The 26342-nt window shown below is 41.1% G+C and overlaps 1 protein-coding gene across 7 annotated transcripts in view; it reads right to left on the bottom strand.

Annotated features, from left to right (window-relative positions):
- Positions 1–8122: 8122 nt before the first annotated feature.
- The window catches only part of LOC119719177 (ankyrin repeat domain-containing protein 31-like), a 36886-nt gene continuing 18666 nt past the window's right edge, over positions 8123–26342 (bottom strand). For 4 of the 7 annotated variants that reach the window (XM_038188529.1, XM_038188530.1, XM_038188533.1 and 1 more), the window contains 9 exons: positions 20578–20782; positions 20201–20335; positions 19613–19818; positions 17197–17371; positions 15850–16777; positions 14057–14668; positions 13021–13265; positions 12676–12795; positions 8123–11964 (listed from right to left, as the gene is read on the bottom strand). In XM_038188529.1, the coding sequence (XP_038044457.1) occupies positions 11853–11964; positions 12676–12795; positions 13021–13265; positions 14057–14668; positions 15850–16777; positions 17197–17371; positions 19613–19818; positions 20201–20335; positions 20578–20705 (2661 nt within the window). In that variant the 5' untranslated portion in view covers positions 20706–20782 and the 3' untranslated portion in view covers positions 8123–11852. Of the gene's footprint in view, positions 11965–12675; positions 12796–13020; positions 13266–14056; positions 14669–15849; positions 16778–17196; positions 17372–18697; positions 18947–19612; positions 19819–20200; positions 20336–20577; positions 20783–23894; positions 24436–26342 lie in introns of those variants that run through there. The other 3 variants (XM_038188531.1, XM_038188534.1, XM_038188535.1) reach the window with 3 other exon arrangements.

Below are 26342 nucleotides of genomic sequence, written 5' to 3' on the forward strand. Positions count from 1 at the left end.
CTTTCCTCGATATTTTTTTCTCAATTCCATGGTGATCATTGCGATTCCAAATAAATCACATTAAAATGAGACAGGTGTTTTTGAAGATGCGTCGCCATCCACCATAATGCATAATTAATACGTATTCATTCCAAACTTGGACGGTATTGTTCAATATTTCATCAGGTTTTCAAAGTAGATCTGGCATATTTGGAAGGACAAAGGATTTGGTTTTTAAACATGGATCTATTTTGGTTTTGCGTTGGCGTCTTAAAAGGCGTCTTGCCGCGCTCTGATCTGCTGAAGTTAAAGTGAGGACATGTAGTGTGATGTGTATTCTTCCAAAGTGACAGAAATAATTTCCTCAATTAATTTCGGCATCAGTTTTCCGATCAGTTGACTGGCAGTTGGTTGTTTAGCCTGTCGACTGTACTGCAGGTTGGATGGTCCAGGATTCGTTGGTTTGTCTTCTATTTGGTTGACACTGCAGTCGGTCTGTTTGTCAGTGGTTTATTACTGTCCGTGTGGTGTATTTTTTTCTGTAGTTTGTCTCATGTTTTGCCTGTACTTCTAAGGATGGCAACTTTTAAAAGAAGTTTGCCTTCTCATTCGAGCATCGTGGGTTTTTAATATGAATTATCATGTTACCTGAATCAATGGATATTAAATGAAAATTAATTTTGGCCTTTTGAATAATAATTCATTTTCAAAACTCAGATTCCTGTTTACGGTTAACGGTGCTGTCCTTGGAAGTGCATTCACCTCTGTTCATCTCCTGGCTCGAGACGAACAATCGGCGTCTGACCATTAACCCTGAAAGGTGGAAGTGGCGCGTCTCTACTGGTCAAGCTCATTTCTCTACAGCCAGGACAGGTGTGTGCGGCCACACCATGGCATGAGTGACCTGCTGTTTCTTGGACTATGGCCGGGGAAAAAAGCCTGGTGTAATGTGAAAATCTCGACACCGCCAATCGCCACCAGCTCTCAAAAACGAGCGCGCCTGACTGGCGCGCCGACTAGCCTGGGCGGAAACATCTGAAGACAATGACCACAAAGTCAGGACTAAACGCGGGTGATCAGCGCTGGTCAGTGCAAGCGTGAATGGTCAGCAAAGACAAAAGGTTAAGATGTATTTGTACTCTGCGATTCGCATAAAAGGGAGAGTTTAGTTCCCTAAACATATTTTAACTCACTGGGCACATCTAATATGATACAGGGATCTCGACGACCTTGCATCGATTCACAATCAAGCCTAGCGCTAGCGATGAATGAACATGTCTGAAAACGGGGGAGAGGAGGGTTTCATAAATTACGGTAGTCCGTCTCTTTATAAGTATCTAGATCGGGATTTTGATAAAACGGGGAGGGAAAATGCAACTTCAAAAGGTGAGAATAGGCAACGCCCTCTTTATCCGGCGATTCCAAAATCTTATGACCACGCCCTGAAAATTAATTTTTTTTTTATGAGAGGCACCCATCAGATGCCCTATTTCAAGGACCACTCAAGGTGAGGGCTATATAAAGAAGGAATAGAAAAGAAAGAAATGAAATGTGTTTGCGGAACCTTTCATAAAATAAGTACATAGTACTTTCATAAAATGAGTACATACATTTACGCATAAAAAGACATTACAATCATGATGTAAATATAAGCCTTTACGCGTGAAAAGGGGATGGTACTTTCCATTGTAAACATTATATGAATAATTTTGCTCTCTATTACTTTGTGTCATTTATTGCAACATAATTATAGCCTATGTAATACACGAAAATCAAACTCTCATCATATCTACTCTTTGTCTCCATTTTGAAGTCCTTGCATTACCACAGAAAATGTAATGGTATGGTACAGAGGCAAGTACGTTCACGATCGAGCACTTTCGCCAGTTGGAAGTACCTGGTTCCAACGGTCAAGCATTGTGATGAGTAGGGTGGATGTGTTCTTCCTATAAAAACATTCTCTGAATCGGGCAAAGACGAAACTAGTATCGGCTTTAACCTATACTTTCACATGTGGAAACTCCTCAGTCGTCCTTTCTTACCACCAAATTGAATTGTTTGTTGATAACACTCCCCCCCCCCCCCTTAAAAATATATGAACCACGTAAATCTGACAGTGGCGGCTCTAGGGGAGTGGGGGAGGGTGGTAGTGGGGGTAGGGATCTAAATCGTGTCCAAAAAAAACCCAGCAAATACACGTACCTTCCTTCTAAACCCCCTCTTCGGGCAGCTAACACCCCCTTGATCCAGGCCTGGATCCGCCCCTTGCTTAGTGGCTTGCCATGCCATTTTAAGCTGAAAGAAGTAGTGTATTTTCCTTTTTGGTAACTCCAACGAAAAACCGAGTTCGGATCAACGTGAGTGAATGAAGATCTTTGTTTTAGAGTACCTCAAAGTGTGGATGCGAACCAGTGTTGTAGGTCTCGAGACCGGTCTCGGTCTCGGACTATCCGGTCTCGACTACAACACTGATGCGAACCGTTTAGTGAAGTTTGATCCAAGACCATTCGAACATGACCTGTCAAAAAGGTATCTTAAAAAAAGGAAAGCCGCCTGACTTTTCGATCTTAACAAGATCTGCTTCAGAGGGACTCACAGGCATGCAGGGTTGGGAGGAGAAACACAAAAAGGTATCTATATAGTTTCCCTTCCCAAAATTGAATGCTTTACCTTACATGTCAACTTTTGAGTCTGTGATTCCAAGGATGTTACAATTTGAACTACTGATCCAGTGTGATGTACCATTCGTTTACATTTGTTTTGGTTGATCAGTGTCGAATACCTTCTAGCACTCGAGACGATACCTGTGAAATAACCACAACTCATTCTCTCTTCGCCTGGCGCAGACAAGCTCGTTTGATACAGCTACGAAAACGGACAGGTGTTTTTGACAAAGGGCAGCGCGCGAGCTTTCTTTGTTCATTTCCGGACATCGGAGGGAGTCACAGGCAACCCGACCGGCGATGCAGCGGGATCTCGTGGGTCTACTACGGGTCTGGGGACGGCAGGTGGTTCTGGCGTTCCCCCGATCGTTATTTTGCCACGCTGGATGCGCGGACACCATCTCATTAGCAAGGGAGGATGGCCACAAGATGAGGGAAATTGACTTCCTATTCGAGTCTGCAGTACACTTTCATCACCGAGGGGGTGATTGTTGGGACAGGAAAGTGTAATCTAAGCTGTCTTACAAAAGGATCCTAATGATACTCTATTAAAACGACGACCTTCGGGTTTTTCTATTGTTGGAATGGATTTTGTGCTTCAATGCCGCGAAGCTACAAGTAGTTGTCTATGCGAGGATTCGGACGCGTGGGGAAAAATAGCGTCATTTATCCGAGGAAACTCCGCTCCCCCAACCGAAAGGCCGTTTTTCAATAATGCAACGCCGTTTCCCGTCACGTCCGAGCTCTCGTGGTTTCCTGAGAGATTCTTCAGAGAGACTCCATATTTCTATAAAAGCTTCGCACCAAGCCTCGTGAGCGTGTGAAATCACAGCTGAGGCGGCCGGGGGTGGAGTGCGTGCTTTGCGGGAGCCCGCATCAGTGAGAGTGGCCACTAGCTCGAAATCACGATGCAGCGATGTTGTTTCTTCTGCTAGTTCGTACTGAGGAACTTTGGCGTAACTGCGAGAAAGCAAACTTCCATAGCAACGAAAAACAGTCGTACTCCAAGTCTTGTCATATAGTCACTGGAATTTCACTGAAATCTTGCATTTATAGTGATTTTTCCCGTGAATGTAAAGATATATGCTTCTTTCAAAATACCAAGCGTATGTTGTTCTAAATTCGTTATGCATTTCTTTCTTTTTCGAAACAACAACTAAAAAAACAGAAATGTGTGTCAGTACCAAACTTTTTCGAACTGAAGTCAAATTTTACCCAACATTTACGCCAAAGTGGGACTTTTAACCAATATACCAGAAAACTAAAACTACACACACCTTCGAGAAGGAGCCAAAATGTTCCGTCTTGGTTGGTACGGCGTTCAGTGACAACCATCGGATTCAAAAACTGACCAGGTACCAAGATTTGAGGAACTGTGCAGGCAAGTGACGCCACTCCGGTCGCTCCTGAAAGATGTTGTTGATCCCGAAATGGTCACCGAAGACGGCGCGGAAGGGTCTGCATTCAAATGGTGAGTTTATTGTGTTTTGGTGGATTTCCATAGTGTAAAATTAGGCCTAACGCAGAAAACTTTCTTTGATCCCTTTTTTTATAGTTAGGCTACATTACAAATGGCATACAGAGAGTCAAATTTACTTCCACTTCTCCTGCTATACTTTTAACAAAGGCTAGTCACCAGCAGTCGGATGATATGTCAAGCAAGCACTGTGACTAGTCAAACTGGGTCAACAGACAAAGCAGGCACGTTGTGGTCACAGCTGTTTTATCACTCACCCGGAGTCAAAGCACAGCTGTATCAAGTTACTCAAGCAGTTCAAGTCAGTCAATCCTGCTTTATGTGGGCTGGCAATTCTTAAAGGTTGAAAACAGTCACTTGTTTGATTTTGACTGCAAGGACAACTTGGCACAGAATACATGTTTGCATGCCTGTCTGCGGTCTTACTGGAATGTTCTGTCATAAAAAGATCCCCGTCTTCCCCTGAACTAAATTTTATATAATAGAAACAAAAATAATTGACCAATCCTTTGATAGTAGTATGTTGATTACACACAATCTGCCATATTCCGCATTTGCCGTTTTCTCGTGCCAACCTTGTTTTTCAAATATAGTGCTACAGGCCTAAATATAGCAACATAATACGTTGGCCAAGAAAGGCGTGTGATTAAGCGTCATGTTAGCCTCTTAAACCAATCATTTAAGACGCCGAGATCTGCGGACGTGATTAGCACAAAGTTTCTTCGGGGCAAGGCCACAGATCGTCACAAGCAAAAAAGATGTTGTTTTCCTAGTTAGGGGTCTCTAATTTCTAGGACACCATTTTAAAGAAAATATACCAGGGTTTAATTTCTTGCCTTTCCTGTTCCCTTTATTTGTTTACGCCCGTCTTCAATATTTTCAGTTTTTCACTCTCAAACAATAAACTACCTTCTGTGAACGGCATAAATACCATTTGAAAGCTTACATACCAGCGGCATTGTCTACACTTCAAAAGAAAACCACCTGGTATATGCGTGCATTGTGTATCGGCACTTGGCAGACGAACAAGTTATGTTTTACCTTGGAATTGTGGGATAGCACTAACACGTTTTACAAAAAAAGTGGTATTGTTTCGCGCGCGCCCGACGTGCAAAACCTAAACAAATTAATCGGTTGTTTTGTTCGTTCGGCTCGCGTCAAATAATTACCGCAGTTCGACACATTTTGAGGCGAACTTCAGGGAACTTCAAGTTCCTACTTGCGGAGGATATAAACGAGTAGCCACAGGCGATACAGCTGGAGAAAAAATGCAGGACTTTTGGAAGGATTTCAGCAAGATTTCTCAAGAAGGTAAGCCGAAGGTAGCACAAGGTTGATTTCGTTTGGTACGATAATTTTGGCCAGCTTGTGCAGAAGTTGGGACGATCGTGTATGTACGGGCCCGGTTCCCTATAAGAGAACAAAATCCACTTTTAAATTATTTGACCTACCAAACTAGTTGGCGACATTAAGAACATGCAGGTATGTCATAGATAAAGGGCAGGGTTTGAATTTTTGAGGGAAATTGGGGGGTAAAATGACGATGACAACGACAAAGCGCAACACGAAAATAAAGATGGCGATCACCGCGCTATGTACCGTGAACGCGCAAGGTGCGCTGAGTCGCACGGCACCAACCGTAAACCGCGCAGGAAAATCGTAATTTCTACCCCAAGAAACTGTCTGGCAAAACTTTCTGCCATTATTTTTACCAGGCGGTAAAGTGTAGTCGAGTGCGAACGCGGCAATTTATTAGAAGATCTGGAATTAACTATTCGGTGTTAACGTTGGTTACCTTCGATGGTTACTGTCTTTGTGTACCGTTTAATAATAGGCCTACCAGAATTTCTTGACAACCAGAAAATTGGCCTAAGAACCAGTTTGGTAAAAATATGTTTGCTACAAACAATATGATTTCGCATTTGCAATTAATCAAAACATTGTGAAAATGAAGTTTCTTCCTTTTTTTCCTTGGAGTATAGTTAAAATTATGTAAATCTGATTAACCCCCAATTTCATAGGAAAATTAAATGAGCAAGTTAAATTCGTCTTTCAACCTAGTGGTACAAAATTCCAAGAAGGATTATTAAAGTTATTCGGTGATCTAGCAAAAAAAACCCACCCAAAAAAAAGAACAGGAAATGCGAGTATATTATGAAGTAGACCCTTTATGCCACTTTGGAAAGAGTGTAGTATCTAGACGCCACTTCTTTTGTTGTGTACAAAGTCTATGGAGAGTCGAGTGCATTTTCCAAGCATTGCCTAACAAAATTGGAAATGTTTCTCAGTCCCAGATTCATTCCTTTCAACATTGTTGCAAAGATGACCTCTATTGAGAGAATGATAAAAGAAAGTGGCGTCAGGATGCAATATTCTCTCTGCAACGTTCACAAATTGCAACAATCAGTCATCTCACATGTGAAACTGCGTGGGCAATATTATTCCACATCTACTCCATAACACCTCTACCCCTTTAAAATATGTTTCCTGTGGATAGGAAGATCCAATCAATTATGTGCGACTACCACCTGCAGAAGGTACCACTTTGACAGGTTCTCATAGAAATTCTACATGAAAGAAATCTCATTGTCATCATGTAACACATTGTGTGGGCTACTCCACACCTATTTATAAAAACTTCAGCGTTGGAAGTGAACTAGATTTTATTTGTTAATTAATGTCACTGTCTTGAGTTCAAATGCATGGAGGCAATAGCTACCACCCAATGAATGAACATGCTTCCACAATTTGTAAAAAGAAACAGTGAACTTCAATGTTGGTGTCAGCATATAAATGCTATCATTTCCTTAGTAATTTTCTTTTTCATTTTTTTTTTAGGGGAGGGTGTCAAGAATATCATAATGTTTTTGTTTTATTTGAACTTTACTCCTTTTTGTAGAAAACACAAAGGCAATTACATAATTCGAAACAATTAAATTGAAGTAACTATTTATTTATTATTAAACAGTTTCACAGGGATGGTATTATGGGTGTGCATTAGGACTGGTACGCGAGTACCCGACCTCTGATGACAGGAACCGGTTCCAGATTATGGCATTGGGTAGCCGTAACCAACTTTACAAATTACTTAGTAACTTCTCAGACAGTTAAAAAAAAGTTTAGTGTGCCATATTTAGGGAATTTTCAAAATGGAAATCAGGCTAAATCAAAACAAGAGTTCACATTTATGTGCATTTTAAAGTTGCAAATCCTGTCAACTGCACTGTAGGCCTACATATACACACTTGTATCTTACTGATGTGCACGGCCCAATTTTATAGAGCTGCTTAAGCACAAAATTTGCTTAAGCACGAAAAAACATTGCTTAGTAAAATAACATTACCGGCCAAAACTCCATGTGATGTACATTGCTTGTGACTGGTATTTAGTTGTTGTTTACTTAGCATAACAATCGCATGGAGTTTTGGTTGGTAACCTGATTTTATAAAGCAAGACTTTTTTGTGCTTAAGCAAATTTTGTGCTTAAACAGCTCTATGAAATTGGCCCCTGATTTTATTAAGCAAGACGTTTTTGTGCTTAAGAAAATGTTGTGCTTAGGCAGCTCTATGAAATTGGCCCGTGGTAGTGTTATCCTGCGCACCTTTATGAATAACCTGAACAGCAACTCCCGAGATTTGAATTTTGGGGCTGGGTTTCTCTTACGGATACCCGGGTACCCATGTTTGACTTCAATAAAGTACTGGTTCCTGTTCTACCCATAAATGCACACCCTAGATGGGGTATGATTAGTAAAGGGCCTCGCCCCTTCACTGCCATCCGAAGGGGGTCTACCAGATGTTCCCCAATACCCATGTTCCCCGAAATCCTCAGGATTTGGGAAAGGGTTAGGGTTATATCGTAAGGATTTCGGGGAACATCGGTATTGGGGAACATAGGTATGCACCCCATCCGAAGTGATGCGTAAAATTGCTTGCAAATATTTTGTCTGAAAACTGACCTACAACATCCCTCAATAAACTGCTCAAAGAAGTTAAGACCAGATTTTTTTTCCTTCCATCCTTTTATTGTCATCCTGGTATATAAACCGCTTGAAACAAGTTGGCACGCGTACCAATTAGTTTGTTTATCTAGGAATTAACGGTACATTAAGACACATGCATTCCAAAATGTAACGGGAATGCTTCCTTACTACAACCTAGCAGCCATGACTAGAATCTGAAATACAATGAAATACTTCCAAATCAGTTAGTTTCCTCTTCAAAAACATGGCCTCAGGGCATTTAACATCCTTTCAAATTGCCATTCCTGTAATTATAATTTCTTTAAATATTCACCATATTTAATATATTGGAGTAACTTAACATAACAAGCTGATTATTAAACTACACATTTCTTTTTGCTCACAAATTTTTAAAGCGAAAAATAGTTGTTTTAAAAAACTGTATTTAAATATATTGATTTGGTACGCCGTTTGCCAATTTCTCCTCTAATCAAAGGCACATTTGGGGACACATTTGCCAACTTTCACTTACATTTATTGGAAAAACCGTTGACCGTAAACAAAACAATGAAAAGTGGCCCCTTCAGAAAAGCAACCCAAACACTGAACTGATATAGTTTGTATGATAAAACACTGACACATCAGAAGTTGGCTACAAATGTAGTTTACAATAACTGATTAAAAGTAAAAACAATTGCTTCATATCTGTACAACGTATTATGATATTTTTAAAGCAGCTCCGCTTAAATGCCCCGCTTAAATTTTACATCTATACAGTTGGCTTCATAAAATCATAGGCAACTACATGTATATCACAAGATTTATAAAACAAACCGTTGCCTGAAATCTATCCTCTATTTTTATTCCTGGGTAGCAATCAAAAACAATATAATTTTTTTACAATTACATGAGGTGTACTTAATATTACATGAAAGAGTTGCAAAAAAATATATATTAAATTTGTAACTAGACATTTTACACAATTAAACCTTGAACAGACAAAAGTTTACCTGAACAGCTATTTTACTGTATTTACAACCAAAACGCTGTTACAGCATACATATGTTTTGCCAGAAAGTCTGAAGGAAAAGAGCTGCAGAAAATGCTTTTAAAAATGCGTTTTTGTAAGAACTATGAATTCTATTCAACTGTTGAGAGATTTTGAGATCTTTGTGGCAGCAAAGAAAGATGCTTTTGTTCTATTGTTTTCAGGTATTGTTGATGCCAACGTCTAGAAAGTATTATATAATACCCAAGTATTTCCTTGTCATTTGAATACAAGTTTTATCCACCAATCGAATGACAAAGATCTACTTGGATGTGATATAAAACAAATAATGAATGTTTTGCAATCGTGCAATTGAGAGAATAGTTTCATTCAGTGAAAGATGCAATGTTCCATTCAAATGGAACATTCCATCTTTCAACCCATGAATATTCTCAACATTGCACTCACAAACATTCATTATTTGTATATCAGTTATGTGAATTCTCATTGTCATCCCCTTCAGAAAGTTATTGTAAAATTGGTAGACTGAAAACTTTAGGAAAAGTAGCTCGCATGTTAGAGCGACAGTACAGTGTTCCAACAGTTACAGGTTCATGTCCCATCTTCATCAATTTCTTAATTTCAAGTTATTACTTTTTTCCTTCAGACTCCCTATCATGGCACAATAAACAATATTCTGTAAAATACAGAATAGGTCTACTCCAAGATTATCACTTTTGATGAATTTCATCAGAACTGAGTAACAATTATTCAGATGTAAGTATTAGTAAAACTAGCTATAAAATACATGCAAGCATAAACAATATACAATGTGACGTATGCGATTTCTTTAAATCTAACATCATCCAATATAGAATATTACAGAATTTACTATTTCTGATTACATGAAACATTACTTTCATTTAATATGATACAAATAGAAAGTTGTGATATAAATACTATCACTTTTTAGTTTCAGCAAGTGAACCAAACGTATAAATGTACATATTACTTATCGGTCAATTGCGTTGCCACACACTTTGATGCAATGATTAGGACGCAGTAATTACGATGCTTTTACTATGAGGTATATTAATTTCAGGCTGTTTTTTTAAAGAAATTATTTCAAATTTATTTTGTTTCACAATCTATCCGACATCGCAGCTACAGGCAAAGTAACTATCTACAATTTGAAATAGAAACAGCAAGCATGTGTGAAATACAGAATTATAAAAATTATTTACATGACATTTACAAAAAGCTCAAGATGCTGCACAGGTACCGAAACATGACCAAATAATGCAACAAATCAGAATGCAATAATAACAGAGCAAGATTCTTAATACGGCTAAGAGTTCAACCTTTTGCTCAAGAGGAGAAAATAATTCATGACCTGCTGCCAACCTTCCCCAAAATCTGGCAATTTCCCGAAAACTACAACAGGAAATGTCAACAGACCGATCCATTAAAGCACCGCACCATGACGTTTTGACTGTTAATGTCCGACATGCACTCACAGCTCAATAGTTCAGGAGTTGCCGCAGGCCTTCCTTGAAGAGCACACCTGTCACACTTCAGCCGCCTTTCTACACACGTTTTCAGTCCATTGTGGGTCTGTTGCCTTTTTCGGCCATTTCTAAACTGCAGGCTTAACTAAGAAATGGACACAAAACAGACTAAAGACGTGCATATGAGCAGGCAGCTCACAACTCATACAAACCCATTAAGGGTTCCTCATGACATCACCTCCCCACTTAGATTGATCCTAAAACTCTGACAGCAGCTTTTCTGTGTCAGAATCAGCTCAAATCTGGTTTCTGGACACGATTCTGGAATATTGTTTTCCAGCAAGTTGTGTCAGGATAAATCTGAGATCTTCCTTACCACGTTGCAGGAATCTTACTGCTTGAGCAGAAAGTTATTCACAGCAGGGTCGGATCCTCTTAACCCAGACTCCTCAAGACTTTCTTCCTAGAAACTTCTTGGATCTGCCAAAATCCAACAACTTCATACATGACCATTCAACTTCAAGCCCTGCGTAAAGTTACAGTGACCGGGCTCTACACTTCTTTATCCACCCGTATTATTAACAAGACTAGCTTGCATATTTGTGCCGGACCTGAAATCCTCAGTTTACGTCAGTCTTTCTACTCAGTGACTCAGTCACAAGGCAATAGGATTGTCTTTTGGTTCTAGCAAAAATCAGGTGTTGGATTTTAGCAAATTTTGTTGGAGGTTGATGTATGGGCTCCGTGCACAAGTACCCCCCTCAACGGTAAGGAAGGGAGAGTTTGGGAGACCGCTTAGAGTGACATTTGAACGCATTGCCAACAACGCCTGATGCTCACGCAAAGACGCTTTGCTTTGTGCACAGTCAGAATAAAAATAGTTGCGCGTACTTTGCGCACTACGTGCGTGCGAACCAGTACGCCCATGTAAAGTGTCCCGTCCACTTGGCTCTCGAAGATGTTAAATAAGCGCCCTCACTTGTTCGCGCACGGAGCCCATACAGAAACACATTCCCAACTAACTGTTTGGTTTCAGTCTTGTAGCTGTCGTAATGGAACGGAACTCTGCAAGCCTTATGCCTTTTGCACCTTTGTGATTTATCTTTGAAGCTAACTCGGACAACCTTTTCACAAGATTTTCTGTTGTCTTGCTCCTACAACAACATCTCTCGGAACAGCCAGCAGGAGAAAAGATGATCTTCTTTCACTGCTTGCTGAAGCGTAACTGAATCACAACAAACAGCAACTTGTTCAAACGACAATGACGGTGTTCCTTCAACCCACCAGAGGGTCATTACAAAGTTGCCACAGCTCACTGGTCGACACGGAGTGGATGTGGTCATGGCAGAGCTCCCAGTCAAGACGTCTGGCAAGCTCATCCAGCTCTCTGAAGGAAAACATGAAATATATAATATAAAAATATGAACAAATGCGCTAGAGTTACAGATCAAGAATTTCTGGAGAAGCCTTACAGACATCTTATACTGGACTTGTGTTCAAGTGACTTAACCTCAAGCATGATCTGAGTCACATCAGCTTTGTTTGTTAGGTATCAGTGTGATAACTGTCGGGCCACAGCACTGTACTTCCAACCAGAACCTCCCAAGTTATCTCAGGTTACCTGTGTAGCTGCATCACTACCATCTGCGCAAGAGGAATCAGGTTGTGAAACCTAACACAAGGCTGACAAAATGTGCCAATGTGGGAGAAAAATCTGGCATGCTGAAAGGACTAGAGCACACCCCATATCCTTCAACTATATGGCACTGTGGTCCAATAGTTACAGTGTTCGACTCCCTGACGGGGAACATGATTCGTGTGTTCTTGGGCAAAACACTTTACTACAATTGCCTCTCTACACCCAGGAGTGTAAATGGGTACCTGTGAAGGTAGAGACCAGATTGCGCTGATCTCGAGCTGCTGCAAAAACTGGTCTCATGGCCTGATGATCAGGGGTAATAATTGTGAAGCGCTTTGAGACCTTAAGTATAAAGCGCCACATTAATATAATATCCAAGTCCTTTAAAAACTCCTATAAAAAAAACTATAAAAACGTGTTCCACTTGCTCTTGTGGGATAAGTAATAGAATAGCCCTACCTTGTGTCCAGTAGAGGTGGTGTAGCTAGCATTCGGATGTCCTGTGCTTGCACCCATGCATCCACATCTTGAGCCGAGTTCACGGCCGACAGTCTTGGGCCATACAGCAACATACCAGTCCTAAAAAGGATTTTAAAAAATAAACAAATCACATTTAGTTCCACTGGAGTTCATTTTGCAGTTGGTTTCTCAAACAATTTCATAAGACCGAGAAAGCCACACTGAGCAGCCCGTCAAGGAACTCTCTGTAGACAAAGTGTGTCGTCGATAGAGAAATTTTTGTAGTATCTCAAGTTCTTCATAAACACTTTGCCTCAGTCACAAACAAAACAAACACGGTCTTACCTCAAAGTTGCCTCCTGCAAGGTCGGCCTCTCTGCTGGGTTGTCTCTGAGAAGACGGTCAAACAAAGCTTGCGCTTCGCTGGATAGAAAGCCAGGAGGCTTGGTGCATACTCCAGGTAACGAGTGGGCTGTCATCTCCGGTAGTGGCGGGGACGACTCCTCCACCGGCAGTTTTGTGAAGAGATCACACAGCATGGCAGCAGCGCTGTACATATCGGAGCTTTCGTACACATCCATGAGTGTGAGCTGTAGAGTGCACAGAATGAATTTAGGTCACAGCATTGACTGTTGAAATTTAATCAATGTAAAATTGTACCAAGAAATTGACTGGGGTGAGACTCAAACCTGCAACCGCTGGAGCACCATACTGCCCATTTCTTCAACCTCATAGTGAGAAACGGGTACTTAGTTGGTTTCCCGTTGTTTTTTATTTGATCAAATGTAGCAGTACTTTTGTTACAGTTTTAGACATTTTAAAGGTATCTTGTTGGTCAACAAAAACATCAACAATCGCCTTGGATGATACCAAAAGGTATGAACAGGCAACCTCTTCCTGGGTAATTGATTGGCTCTAAAGCCAAACAAAGCAAACATATAGCAATAATCAAAATTCAGAAAATGTTCATCAACTGATATAAAACTTTAACTGACCTGTGAACTGTTTTGGTAATTGTCATGGGGTTCATTTTTGTAATCGCTTATAGTTATTAACCCTAACCCTGCCAGACGCAACACAGTGCACCAGGTGGAAAAGAACTGGTGCACTTTGATGCATTCAGCTACCAACACCAGTGCATGAATGGCCAGTATGAGAGCCAAGTCCCATTGAACAGTGCCACAGTTGTATCTTGCTGCGTGCAGTGACCACGGACTCTGAGGCAGTGTGGCCTTGAGACTTTTCCCCTGATGGATCTTGCTACACTGGGCAGGCTTGTCACTTAGTTAAGTGTTGCACGTTGCTGTGCTTGGCAGGGTTCTAGCAAACATACCCTGGAGGGTTAGGTTTAAAGTAATTTTATCGTAAACCAAATACTTACCACTTTCTGCCATGACTTTGGTGGTCCGTGGATAGAATACTGCAGCAGCTCTGGTGACCATGCTAATGGATTACCGGCACTGATCTGGCTTTTCTCAACAAACGGTATTCCTTGGCCTTCATCATTCTGCAACTTTCTGGCATGACCAAACTCCCCCAGTACCAGTCTCATGTTCCAGTCTATGACTACGGCTTTGGCGTTGATGTCTCTGTGAGCTACGCCGTTGGCACGCAGGTACGACAGAGCTTTCAGAAGCTGTAGCAATAGTCGAAGTACGAACACCTCATTTGAATTTTGAGTGGGTCTGTGCGAGCTTGGGCGATCCACGCCTAGCGAGGAAACCAAGTGGTCCAAAGTCGTACAGTAATCCGGGAAGATGACCATGGCAGTCCTTTCTGACAACTGTCCAGAGTGGGCGCTGCCCAGAAGCGACGAGACGTCGAATAGATTGCGGAGTTCCGAGGTTGGAATGTCAAAGTGGTGGCATATTCTGGTGATGTGAGGGTGAGGTGCTTCGTGAAGGGAATTCAGAACGCTGAATTCAGCTCCCAAGGAGTCTGTTGTACACTGGTGGGTCGGCGGTTTTGGAGACCGTCTGTGGTTCATTAATATCTGTACCAAAAGTAACCAAAAGTTGTAGAATAAGGTTTGTTAGTCCCGACATAAAAATTTAGATTCTGTGTTGGGAGACCATAAGACCATGACAGCAGAGGTGCATGCATCTTTACACTTTATCTTCCACATGTGTTACTTAACTTCACATTCAAGTCTGTTTGTTCCTGGCTTTCCCTTGAAAGTTTGTGGTTTTTATTTTTTACCTCTGCCATTAAAAGCACACATCTTCGGTATAGTCTTGTTTCAACATTTTAAGTGAGCTTAGTACAAGACACAGGCATGCAACTGGGAATTTAGAAAAAAAAATGAGGAAACTCCAAACCACACAAAACTTTGTACAGTATTTTTCATTTGTAATGGCCTTAATGAGAAGTAAAAAACGAGGAAATCAGTGGATCCGACGAAAAGTTGCATGCCTGAAGACAAGAGTACCATAAGATCAACTTCTCATTGTTACTGGCGGGGAAAATGGACTCCTCGTGCAAATTAAAAAAGGTGCTTTGTACTTGCGTAGCCAATAACTTGCATTTTGTGGGTACGCGTAAGTTGCGCGCTTGTCTACATGTGGGGATCGACACCAAGCACCAGTGAGAGCTAAGTAGGGTGGTTCCCGCACCAACTATAACTTTCTATACTTGAAACAGAGGTAGGAACCAGTAAAGAAGTGAGAGGTCTTATTCCTTGTTGGTCTGTGTGGTCTTTAATGCATAAGGCCAAAAAAAAAAAGTCTCCGGTTTCTGGTATGCGCGCGCGTCGCCGTAGCCATGGGCGTGGGCAAAATGAAAAAGTTTTTTTTTCAATAAAAGATGATGTCTCAAAACCGCCAAACTCACTGGTTTGACTGGAATTCTGCTGCTGCACAATTTTAACGTGTTTTTAGGTGGGGTTATGGTCGAGAATAAGCTTTATGTGGCCTCTCTGGACTCCCAATCCCATATAGGCCTATTTGTACTAAGTTTAGTCAGGCACCATTTTGCTGTCATCAGCCGACATTTGAAGCAAAAAAATCAGGTAAAAAAAAAAAAAAGCCGCGTCGCCGCACCACTTTTGGGGCAAGCTCCATACCAGAAACCGGAGACTTGTTTTTTTTGGCCTAACGTAGAAGTGTCCTTCGCTGACAGCCATGTGTTGTACTTTCAGCGCAAACAGGGTACTTGTGCACTCTAAATAGAATTTACCTTCATGATATATGTTTGATCCTTGCAGAGTACCCGAATGCACATTTGAGAAATCAAGCCATCCTCGGACTGCTTCAACTCTCGGTCAACAGGCCTTCCATCCATGACCTTGTAGTCTTCCTCTAATGTCCACTGCTTCCCAGTCTCATCTGACGACAACTCGTCCTTCATGTCGTTCAGGCTTGATCGTATCATACATAGTCTCTTTGTGGTTGAGGTCTTCAGGATCTGAATGGCAGCCTTGCCTTCCTGCATCAGAGCAAAGACGTGCTCAAGACTAGAATCCTGGCATAGATAAGGCTTTTGGAGGTAGCTACAAATACTCTTCGTCAACGACCTTTCTGTGTTCTGCTTTGTCCGACACAAGCTTTTGTATTCTGAGATCAAACTCTCAGTTCCTACGGATGTATCTGAAGACGAATAAGTTGGCAGGTCACCCATAGAAGGCCTTTTTTGGTGTTCTTGCGAATGCTTCAAGCGAAAGAGCTCCATTGCTAGCTGACGGCTGCGAGCATCTGATGCTCTCCTCTCATGCCGTTGCTTCTCAAGTTCTATTGACACCCCTCCTAGTTTCTGCTCCAATTCCTTTCGGATCAGCTCCTGGCTCGGACTTCCTCCACCCTCCCTAAGCTGCATCTCCAGCGCTTCTTTCTGAGACGTCAGCAGCGCCACTTTGAGTTGGAGGCTGTCGATCGCTACGATGTAATGATCTCGCTCTGTCTCCTCCTGTCTATGGTGGAAGTCTGTTTCCTCAGACAAGATATTGTCCAACTTGGCTGGGTCCGAGAACTCCTCGATGTTGAGTGGCCTTCCAAGAAAGGCAGGAGTCGGGTCTGAGAAGGGTCTGTGGTGGTGATGGAAGGCTGATGAGCTACTTGCATCATCAGAGAGCTGATTCAGATGACTTGGAATTGCTCTAGTTCCAGGCCTGTTTGAAATAAAACATGGGAATTGTGGTTATTTTATATCGTAATAATCTGTTTGAAAGTCGGATCTTGAATGTTTTTACCAATGTGGTTGTGTTTGGCATACAGTGCCTCCCATCAATTACATACTTGTGATGAGAATCCATTGTATCAGACTCCATTAATAACAGTCTTGGACGAGCACCTAAACCTATCTGGACAGATGTGGATTAATTCCTTTTTGTAGCAACAGCAAGTTCTAGCTGGCAACTCTAAATGCACTCACTGACTTTATAGCAAGGATAACATTGTACAACTGCCAATCCAGCCAAGAAGTTCTCCAATGGATTGTTTGAGGGGACAGAGTGAAGTATGTCTCAACAATCCTGAAGACAAACATTGCATTACCATAAAGTATCCACGTAAGTTATGAACATCTTACTTTTCTCGCATTTCCACTTGCTTTTCCAGTGAGGAGGCAAGGAGGTTCTTTCTGAGGCTAGTCTTCTTTGCCCGGAGCAACGAATCATCGCTATCGCTGGCTCGTAGCCTTTGTCTCGTCATCACAACATCCTTGCTGGCTGGTAATGTAAGTGGGTAGGATGAGGCTCGATAAGCTTTTTGTTTTTGCAGATGCAAAGACAGAGGAACAGAAGAGGAAAGAGCAAAATGCACATGCTGTGGTTAGTTCGTCAATGACAAGCGTAGCTCAATGATCAGTTTAGAAACACACTATTGACTAAAAATTAGTGCTGTGAGTCGTGTGCCAAGTAATTTAAGCATTCTTCAAAACTTTTTGTTTTTGAAAGATGCTAAGCCATGGTTTTTGCTTAACTAACTTGACTCTAATATGTGCAAGAACCCCTAAATATCAAAGAGAGCGATTGCTGTGAGTCGTGTGCCAAGTAATTTAAGCATTCTTCAAAACTTCATGTTTTGGAAGATGCTGAGCCATGGTTTTTGCTGATAATATGTGCAAGAGAATGGTTGCCAGAACTACGAATCCTGCACAATCTATCAAGATCTAACAGCCTTGGCAAAAGTCTTTTGTTTTCTTCTCAGTCCAAATGTCCATCAGGAGCTCCCTGCTGTTGCATATTTTTTGATTGGGCAGAGTAAGTGTTAACCCTAACCCTCTTCAATCCTCCCAAATCCTCCTGGCTATTTTGGAGGATTTTGGAGCATTGAGGCTGAATGGCAAAAAAAGTGTCGGTTGATTTTGGAGGATGCATTGTGTCGTTCGTAGGCTGTACCCAGCATTGTTTATGTTCAGTCATACATAATTGGGCCCTGTATTAAGCTCAATATCATCCGCACTGCTTCTGAATGTCATCAGCACTGCCTCAACCCATTACAGCGATTGTTGGAGGATTTTGAGGACTGAGACAATGGTCAGCCCTCCACTGAACAAATTCAAGAAATAACAGTTGATTTTGGAGGATTGAGGCTGAATCCAATTTTTATACGGTAGCAATTGGAGGATTTTGCAGGATTGAGGATGGTTCCTAACCAAAAGGGCCTAGGGGGTTAAGGATGATTAAATCAGTACCGGTATTTAGCCTTTCTGAAAATATTGGTGTCAGTCATGGAACTAAAAAAATATGGATATGAATACTGTTTAATGCTTGACCATGCATGGAGCATGCCATTTTAAGCTGGTGGTGATCAGTAATTGGTAAAGCACACAATTCATAAATTTGGAGCATTCAACATAAAAATGTAATTAAAAAGAAATAAAAATAAAGCAAGCAAACTAAAAAATGCGTCAAAATAAAAAAATAAAACCAAATCAATTCAAACATTATCATGCATGTATTTGGAAAATCAAACTTTGTACACACTTAAAACACAAAAAATGGTATGTGTAATAATAGTTAATTGTGGTTGGATAATATTTTCAGCCAAGATAATAGTTTTACACAAGGGTGAAAATATTATCTTACCCAAATCTGTTAAGACCCCGCTACCCACACCATTGGCCAACTCTAAAAAGAACAACAGCGGGTCAATTATGGTCGGATTTCCTACAGCCATCTGATGACGAACAGAGCACACTGTTCGAAACATCGAGTCAAAACAACCGGTTCTTCTTAGAACCACACAACTCAAGAGTGATAAAATTCACATGGTGTTGCCACAAACCTTCCATACTTTGTTCATGTCCACCATGAAAAACCTACAGGTGTCATTCATCCAACACTTATCAAATTTGTGCAGTATTCTCAGTGCAAACTGCAAACATGTACGTAACAGTTTTACCAATTTGAGATTTGAGACCGTGTGGTACCCACTTTGTCCTATACACACTCCAGACAATTGCTACCTAACATATCCCCCTACGTTAGATATCTCGAAAGAATTCCTGATTCTGGGAGCGCAATGGCCAACACAAAAGTGGGAGGGGGGGGGGGGGAGGTCCTCTCTATCACATATCTTGATTCAAATGGTGTCTCTCTCTGAACAGGCATTTCAAACTTGACCTAAAGGATGAAACGCTTCATTTTACGCATCGATCCCTTAATGATTTAACAGTGACACACAAGATATGCCAGATTTCCATGACATAAACTGATCAATTGCAGCACCCACTGCTACTTTAGATTTGAACTGACCAGCTGACCCCGGCAAAGCTTGGTGGTCGAGTGGTAAGAGGTTCACACTAGTAGGCAGGAGGTCCTGGGTTCGAGTCCCACTCAAGTTAGGTTGTGAATTTGTTCTCACAAGCCTGCAGACAGCATGGAGTGAACAGTGCTTATAACCTTGCGTCGGTGAAGGGTTAAACCCAATGTTACTCGCGGAATGTTATTCACGGAATGTTACTCCCGGAGGCAAAAAATTCAATCACATAAAACATTTACCAGTTTTCTTGTCCGAGAAGATCTTGGTGATGTCCCTATGCTGCGCCCCTTGGGCTTCTTGGTGGGATGTCTTGCCGTGGTTGTTGAGGATGTTGTGGTCAGCACCATGGGCCACCAGGATGACGCAGGCTTCCTTGTGGCCCCGGAACGAGGCCAGATGTAGGGGGGTGTCACCGTTGTTGTTCTGGGCGTTTACATCAGCACCACTGAAGGTTTCAGACAGAATTTCCAAATGTTAATTTTTTTTTTACAATTTCAAGAATTTTCATCAACATTTCCTCAGCACAATCTTCTGCTATTATTTTCTGAGTGAGCAATAAAAACATTTTCACTTTTAATGACTTTCGATTGCAAAAGTTGGAAACAGTCGAAATCTGTTCTTACAAATTTATCTAAATACTTTCATAACCAAATCCCATTTCATAAACATTGAAATACTTCAGAGCATTATTTTTCGCGTCCTTCTCAGCATCTAAAAAGTGTAATGAAGAACAAGGTGGTATTGAAAGAATTCAACACCGACTCCAAGTCAGCCAGACATCCCGTCCAAATCTGTTTTTTTGAAATTTACTTGATTTATTGTCTTACTATCTGAGGAGGTACTTGATGCAGTCCGTGTGACCCCGGTCCGCTGCAGCGTGGAGGGGTGTCGACCCCCACTGGACAGCCAAGTTGGTATCTGCTCCTTTGCTAAGAAGCAGCCTGCAGATGTCGGAGTGCCCACTGCAAAAGAGGAGGTAACAAGTTGAATGCCATGGTCCAGTGGTTACGGTGTTTGACTCATATAGGATGGTGCGCGGGTTCCGACCCTGCCAGAAACATGGTGTTTGTGCTCTTGGGCAAAGACGCTTAACTACAATTGCCTCTCCCGCCAATTTCTTGTGAATCGCACTGGCAAGGGGGATTGAACGGCAATCAGATTTGCCACCATGGTTGGTGTATTCACAAAAGAGCTTAAAACTCACCCGCAAGCTGCCCAGTACAACGGGGTAGCCTCCTCGTTGTCTCTGGCATCGATCACCGCCCCTTCCCGGACCTCGGCCAAGACACGGTGGTAGAGTCCACGCTTGGCGGCAAGAATCAGCTCAGACATTATCGGAACCTGGCGGCAGCGCCTTCCTCTCTACCCCCTAGTGGTGATCGGAGTCTCTCATCCAACATTGGGGTGACCTGCCGGGAAAAACAATCAAAGAGAATTCAAACCAACTTTGTTAAGTAGAAAACTTTATCACTCATTGCAGAGGGTGAAATTACAGTCGAGACATCGGACACTTACCAACCATTTACTCGATTTTGTCTAACAGATGTGCACAGTGCAAAATTGAACTGTAAAGTGCATTCGACCTGCATGTCACAGCTCTCAATTAATTGTGCTTGTTCCTTTTCGTCCGAGCCGTGTTTTTTTTTTGTGTCAAAAAATTGGAAAGTTCACACTCTCCATTCCCTGCCGATTTGCAGACCAGTGTATGACAGGAACTCCACTTCCAAATTTGTAATGAGGTCAATCACAAGTGAATCAAAATCACATCAAAAATCCATTCACAAGTTCCTATATAGGTCGCAAGCAACAAGGGTTGAGCCAAATGACAAAGGATGGCCTTGTCGCAGTTTATGTGGGCTTGGATGACTCGTGACGATTTGGTTTGAAGACAATGCAGCAGAGTGACTCTGCACAAGTAGGCAAGACTGTGGATTGCAGCATGTGGATTCCATCCAGGATATGGTAGGCAGGACAACTTCACCAACAAAATAACCTGGCACCTTCTCAACAATTCAAGACAGTTGGTGTGGAATGATCCAAGTCAGATTGCAAGTAACAGGGGACGAAGAATGACAAGGGAATGGTCATGTCACAGCTTACCTGAGACTAGCGTACTCCTGACGACTTGATTTGAAGAAAAAAGATTGGCAGAGTGACTCTATCTGCACAATTGAGCAGGACAAATTCTCCCCCACAAAATAACCTGGCACCTTCTCAACAATTCAAGACAGTTGGTGTGGAATGATCCAAGTCAGATTGCAAGTAACAGGGGACGAAGAATGACAAGGGAATGGTCACGTCACAGCTTACCTGAGACTAGGGTACTGGTGACCACTTGTTTTGAAAACAATTTGGCGAGTGACACTTTCTGCACAAAAGAACTTCTCCCACAAAATAACCTGGCAACTTCTCAACAATTCAAGACAGTTGGTGTGGAATGCGGATCCAAGTCAGGCACAGGGGATGAAAATTGACAAAGGAATGGCCATATCACAGCCTACCTGAGACTAGCGTACTTGTGACGACTTGTTTTGAAAACAATTTGGCAGAGTGACTCTATCTGCACAAGTGGGCAGGACAACTTTTCCCACAAAATAACCTGGCAACTTCTCAAAAATTCAGGACAGTTGGCAATGAGTCAGGTCACAAGTACACAGGGGGTGAACAGTGACAAAGGAATGGTCACATGACCACAGCTTACCTGAGACTCGATTACTCATGACCACTTGATCATGATTTGAAAACAGTTCAGCACAGTGACTCTGTACAAGTAGGCAGGACAACTTTTCCAACACAGCAACCTGACAACCTCCCAAAATTCAGAACAGTTGGCATGGAATGACCCAAGTCAGGCCACGAGTCACAGGGTATGAACAGTGACCAAGAGGTGGCCATGTCAAGGCCTACTGGCGACAGGATGACTTGTGATGACTTGATTGGTTTGAGACAATTCATCAGAGTGACTCTAACAAAAAGGCAATTGCAGCATCTGGATTCCATCCAGCATATTGTAGGCAGGACAACTTCTCCAACACAACTTGACGTATTCAAGAAAAGTAGAATTTAAGTAGAATGGTACATGTACTACATCTGCAGCCAGATCTACCAAAAATGGTGACATTAAATGCCGACTCAAACTGGCACAGCAGGTCAACAGTTCAAACCTCAGCTGGGGTTAGCAATATCTCAGAGCATGACATTTAGCCTAACCTACCGGTACCTGTACTTCTTTCCATTTGACCTACATTGTGTAATCTGGGCATCTGGATCTTAATTTATAATTTTTTTTTCATGGAAGAGCTCCAGAAACTCAAGATGTCAACTACATCAATGAAAATGTCACACTGTAATTTGCTGGTACCGGTACATACATTCACAATCACAAAATCCCAGAAATTTTACACCACGACTATCTAATACAAAGTTTATCAATGTGAAACACTACATACATATTAAAACGCTACATGTACCAACAGTACCATGTGCCCAGAAACATCCACCACTGCTATCTGATAAAGTTTCAACTGTGTTCCTCTACGGCCAGATTTAGTGCTGGTAATAATGTCATCATCGGCTTAAAATAGACTGTAAAATAGTCAATACGCAGCGGCACATGTTGGCAACATAAATCTAGGAAAACTGACTATAGTCCTTGCAAACTTCCATTCACTTCAAAAATTTCAAAGTAGCCATTTTTCATTGGCAGCTTACCAAAAAAAAGGTTCACAATTGCAGATACACTCCTGTCACATAAAATTCCAGTTCCAGGTAAATTATTATTGCCAACGGCCAATGATCGAGCACAATGAAGCCTTTTACCAAACAAGGCTAGGGTTCTGAATCTAAACACAACATGGTTTTCTCTACACACAGAATCCAGGAACTAAACTGACCACAAAAACAGGACCTACTGTACATAATGTACAATGTACGTGACAAACAGACCTCCAGCAAATCAAAAGGCAACTTTGGGAAAAACCTGAGCGACCTAAATAATTTGTCTTTCTTTTTCTATTGATAGTCGCTTTACTATTGATAGTTAAAGCAACAATAGACCGAAAAGGAAATGTGGAAAATTTCCATAGTCACTCGAGCACATGTACAGTAAACTACTGAATTTCTTCATGACTCATTGAATGCAGACAAATTTTATCAAGAAATTCATGAATTTTTGGCGTTTTTCTTCACACTAAGTACAACTTATTGTGAAGCAAATCTGCCAAAAACCTTATCCAAAACTTATAAAAAGGTCTAAAAAAATGCATTGATACTATTTCCTATTTTTTTTATCAACAAAACAACATAATAGTTTGCTGTAAGATACTTTTTACTCAGTTAGGGCAAAGCCTGAACTGTATTGTACATTGTAATACAATGATGAGAGGGAATAATTAATGACAACAATTTCAGTTTATCAAGTAATGTCAGACTCTTTTTGTGGTAAAAAAAAGTTCAACTACTGTATTAAATATTTATAAATAAACGAAACATCCAGAAAGTTTGAGGTCAACCCTCACCTACCATCAAGCCACTCTCACAAACTTCAGCAGATATGTTCACATCTGTCTTCCAAAGTCCAGAACGATTCCAAGACAGCACGCTCAAAATCCCACAGCCGAAAATCCAAATGCAGGATAACAGTTCAACAGGTGCACCTGCAGATTCAGCACCTTGAATGCACCTTCTACCCACACCTTAAATGTGATGACAAGTTGCACTTATAAGTCCAAAGAGGGTTGTAAAAGTTCAACTTGTAGTTTACTGCATCCTGTTTCAGCTGGATTCAAACTACACCTGGTATCAAGTTGGGTCAAGTTGGGTCCCAGTGCCAGTGGTTACACGTTGCCTTTACACAACCGCAACTGTCAATTAAACAGCACACCTGCAACATTCATCCCAAGACTTGCAGAGTCACTTCACACAGCCGTTTTTTTGTGTTTTTTTCTCTGTGTAATGACAATGCATGTTATTCAACCAGGTACACGTAGCAAAATGTTTAACAACGGCAATTCCTCCTGACTTTTCTTTTATAGCCGTGCGCAAACAAGGAAGTACATTTTATTGGCAGATGAAATCAGAAAACAGTTGATGCATTACCTAACTTGTAGTTCACTTGCTGAGAAACTCTTTTGTGTTCGTATGATAAAGGGAAGCCTATTTCCTGAATTGAACAGTACAAAATCGCACGGCCATTGCAAAATGACAACGGTGATGTTGGGTCACATGATATCGGTACCATTGGGAAATAAAACTTGATCATTTCATAACAATGCATGACTGTAGAACTTCATTGTTATCAGTAAATTTGTACAAAAAGGGCACGCACTTTGAGGACAGCCTACTACATGTACGCCTACCCCATGCATTGTACATTCAGCTGCTTTACATGTTCAGATTTACAACTTGATTTTTTTTCATCGCTGTTACATTAAACACAAGTTACAATATGAAGATTTAAGCACGACACAGCTACAATCAATTTTTTCCAGGGGGGGGGGGGGAATTGACTGGTATAGAACCATAACTGCTGTACTTTGTCATGTACATGTTTGAGCAAATAAAATTTGAAAGAAGAAAAAAACTGCAAACAAAGTCTTGCCCAGTTTTCTAAAAAGGAAACTGAACATTTCAAATACTGTGTTATTCAGCCGTATACAAAATGTAGCTCAAGTTTCAAAGACCTCAGGAACCAGAATTTTGCGGTGGATGTAAAGTTACCGTTTTTTCCTGATATAAGTTCTATTATTCAGGATGTTTTCATTTTATTCGCTATAGCAATGTAAAGTTACCATTTTTTTCCTGATATAAGTTCCATTAAATTCACGATGTTTTCATTCAACAATTTAGTCACTATAGCGCCCCAAACCGCCCCGCCTATCACCCACTGTAGCCCCCGGAACCACCCGAGCACTCAGTGGTTTTACTGATTTTTCCGTGAATAACCACAATGTTTATGCAATGTGGTACAGATGCTAATTGGGTTATGTTTTAGGAACATCAAAACAAAAGATCAGATTTCAAATAAAAACAGAGTTTGACTTACAGTGCCGACAGTGGCTGTCTTACCCAAAACAAAAATACCCTTTTTTATGGAAATGGGTTTTACTCTTTAGTTTCTTTACCGCCCAAAAGCACCCTACCTGTTACTCCTTATACCGCCTGAAACTGCCTTGAACAGCACTCTTTGGCTTATAGATTCTTCGAGGAAGGCCCAAAAAAACCCAAATAGTTTCCCTACCTACCCTATTCTGACAGCCCCTACCGTAATATTTTTTATGGTAAAAAATTAGGTTTAATTACCCCAAACCATCAATTTCTACCTTTTACCCTTGACTACACGCAGACGGCTCCATATGATTGTACACAAAAATTGGCCAAAACAAAAAATGTCGCTACCTACCCGGTACATACCCTATTTTAGAATGCCATGTACTCAGAAGCAGATCTATTTTTTGGGGGCCTAAACACAGTGTACAACAATGCCACACCGGTGATAATGGACTAATTAGACAAGTGCAAATTGGGTGAAATAATTAACCATTCTATATTTTACATTCTTCATCTGAGAACATCAATTCATACACACTGATGTACTGGTACCTTTAGCAGTACAAATTGAAATAAAAGTTTGCATTTAAGCCACAGATGCATTTACATGTGCCAATATCAAAAAGACAACAATCATGACCTATTTTTGAACAGGGAACTCTGTGTACACAAGCAGACTGATTATTAGTGCTTAAAATACATGTCAAATTCTGTCAAGCGAGTTTTTATAGTTCACAATCATAAAAAAAAACACAATCTAGTCAACATCCATTTTTGTCAACTTTTCAATCCATTTGCCCAATTTTTTTCCACTTGGCACATTTCCTTTCTTTCCTTTTTTCTCTCTCCTTTTTTATGAATTTCACTGCTAAACCCTTTTGCCTGCACCTCTATTAACAATGAACAAACGATCCAGGATTT

This window comes from Patiria miniata, unplaced genomic scaffold (assembly GCF_015706575.1).
Source record: "Patiria miniata isolate m_02_andy unplaced genomic scaffold, ASM1570657v1 HiC_scaffold_8, whole genome shotgun sequence".
In the NCBI taxonomy this organism is placed as follows: Eukaryota; Metazoa; Echinodermata; class Asteroidea; order Valvatida; family Asterinidae; genus Patiria; species Patiria miniata.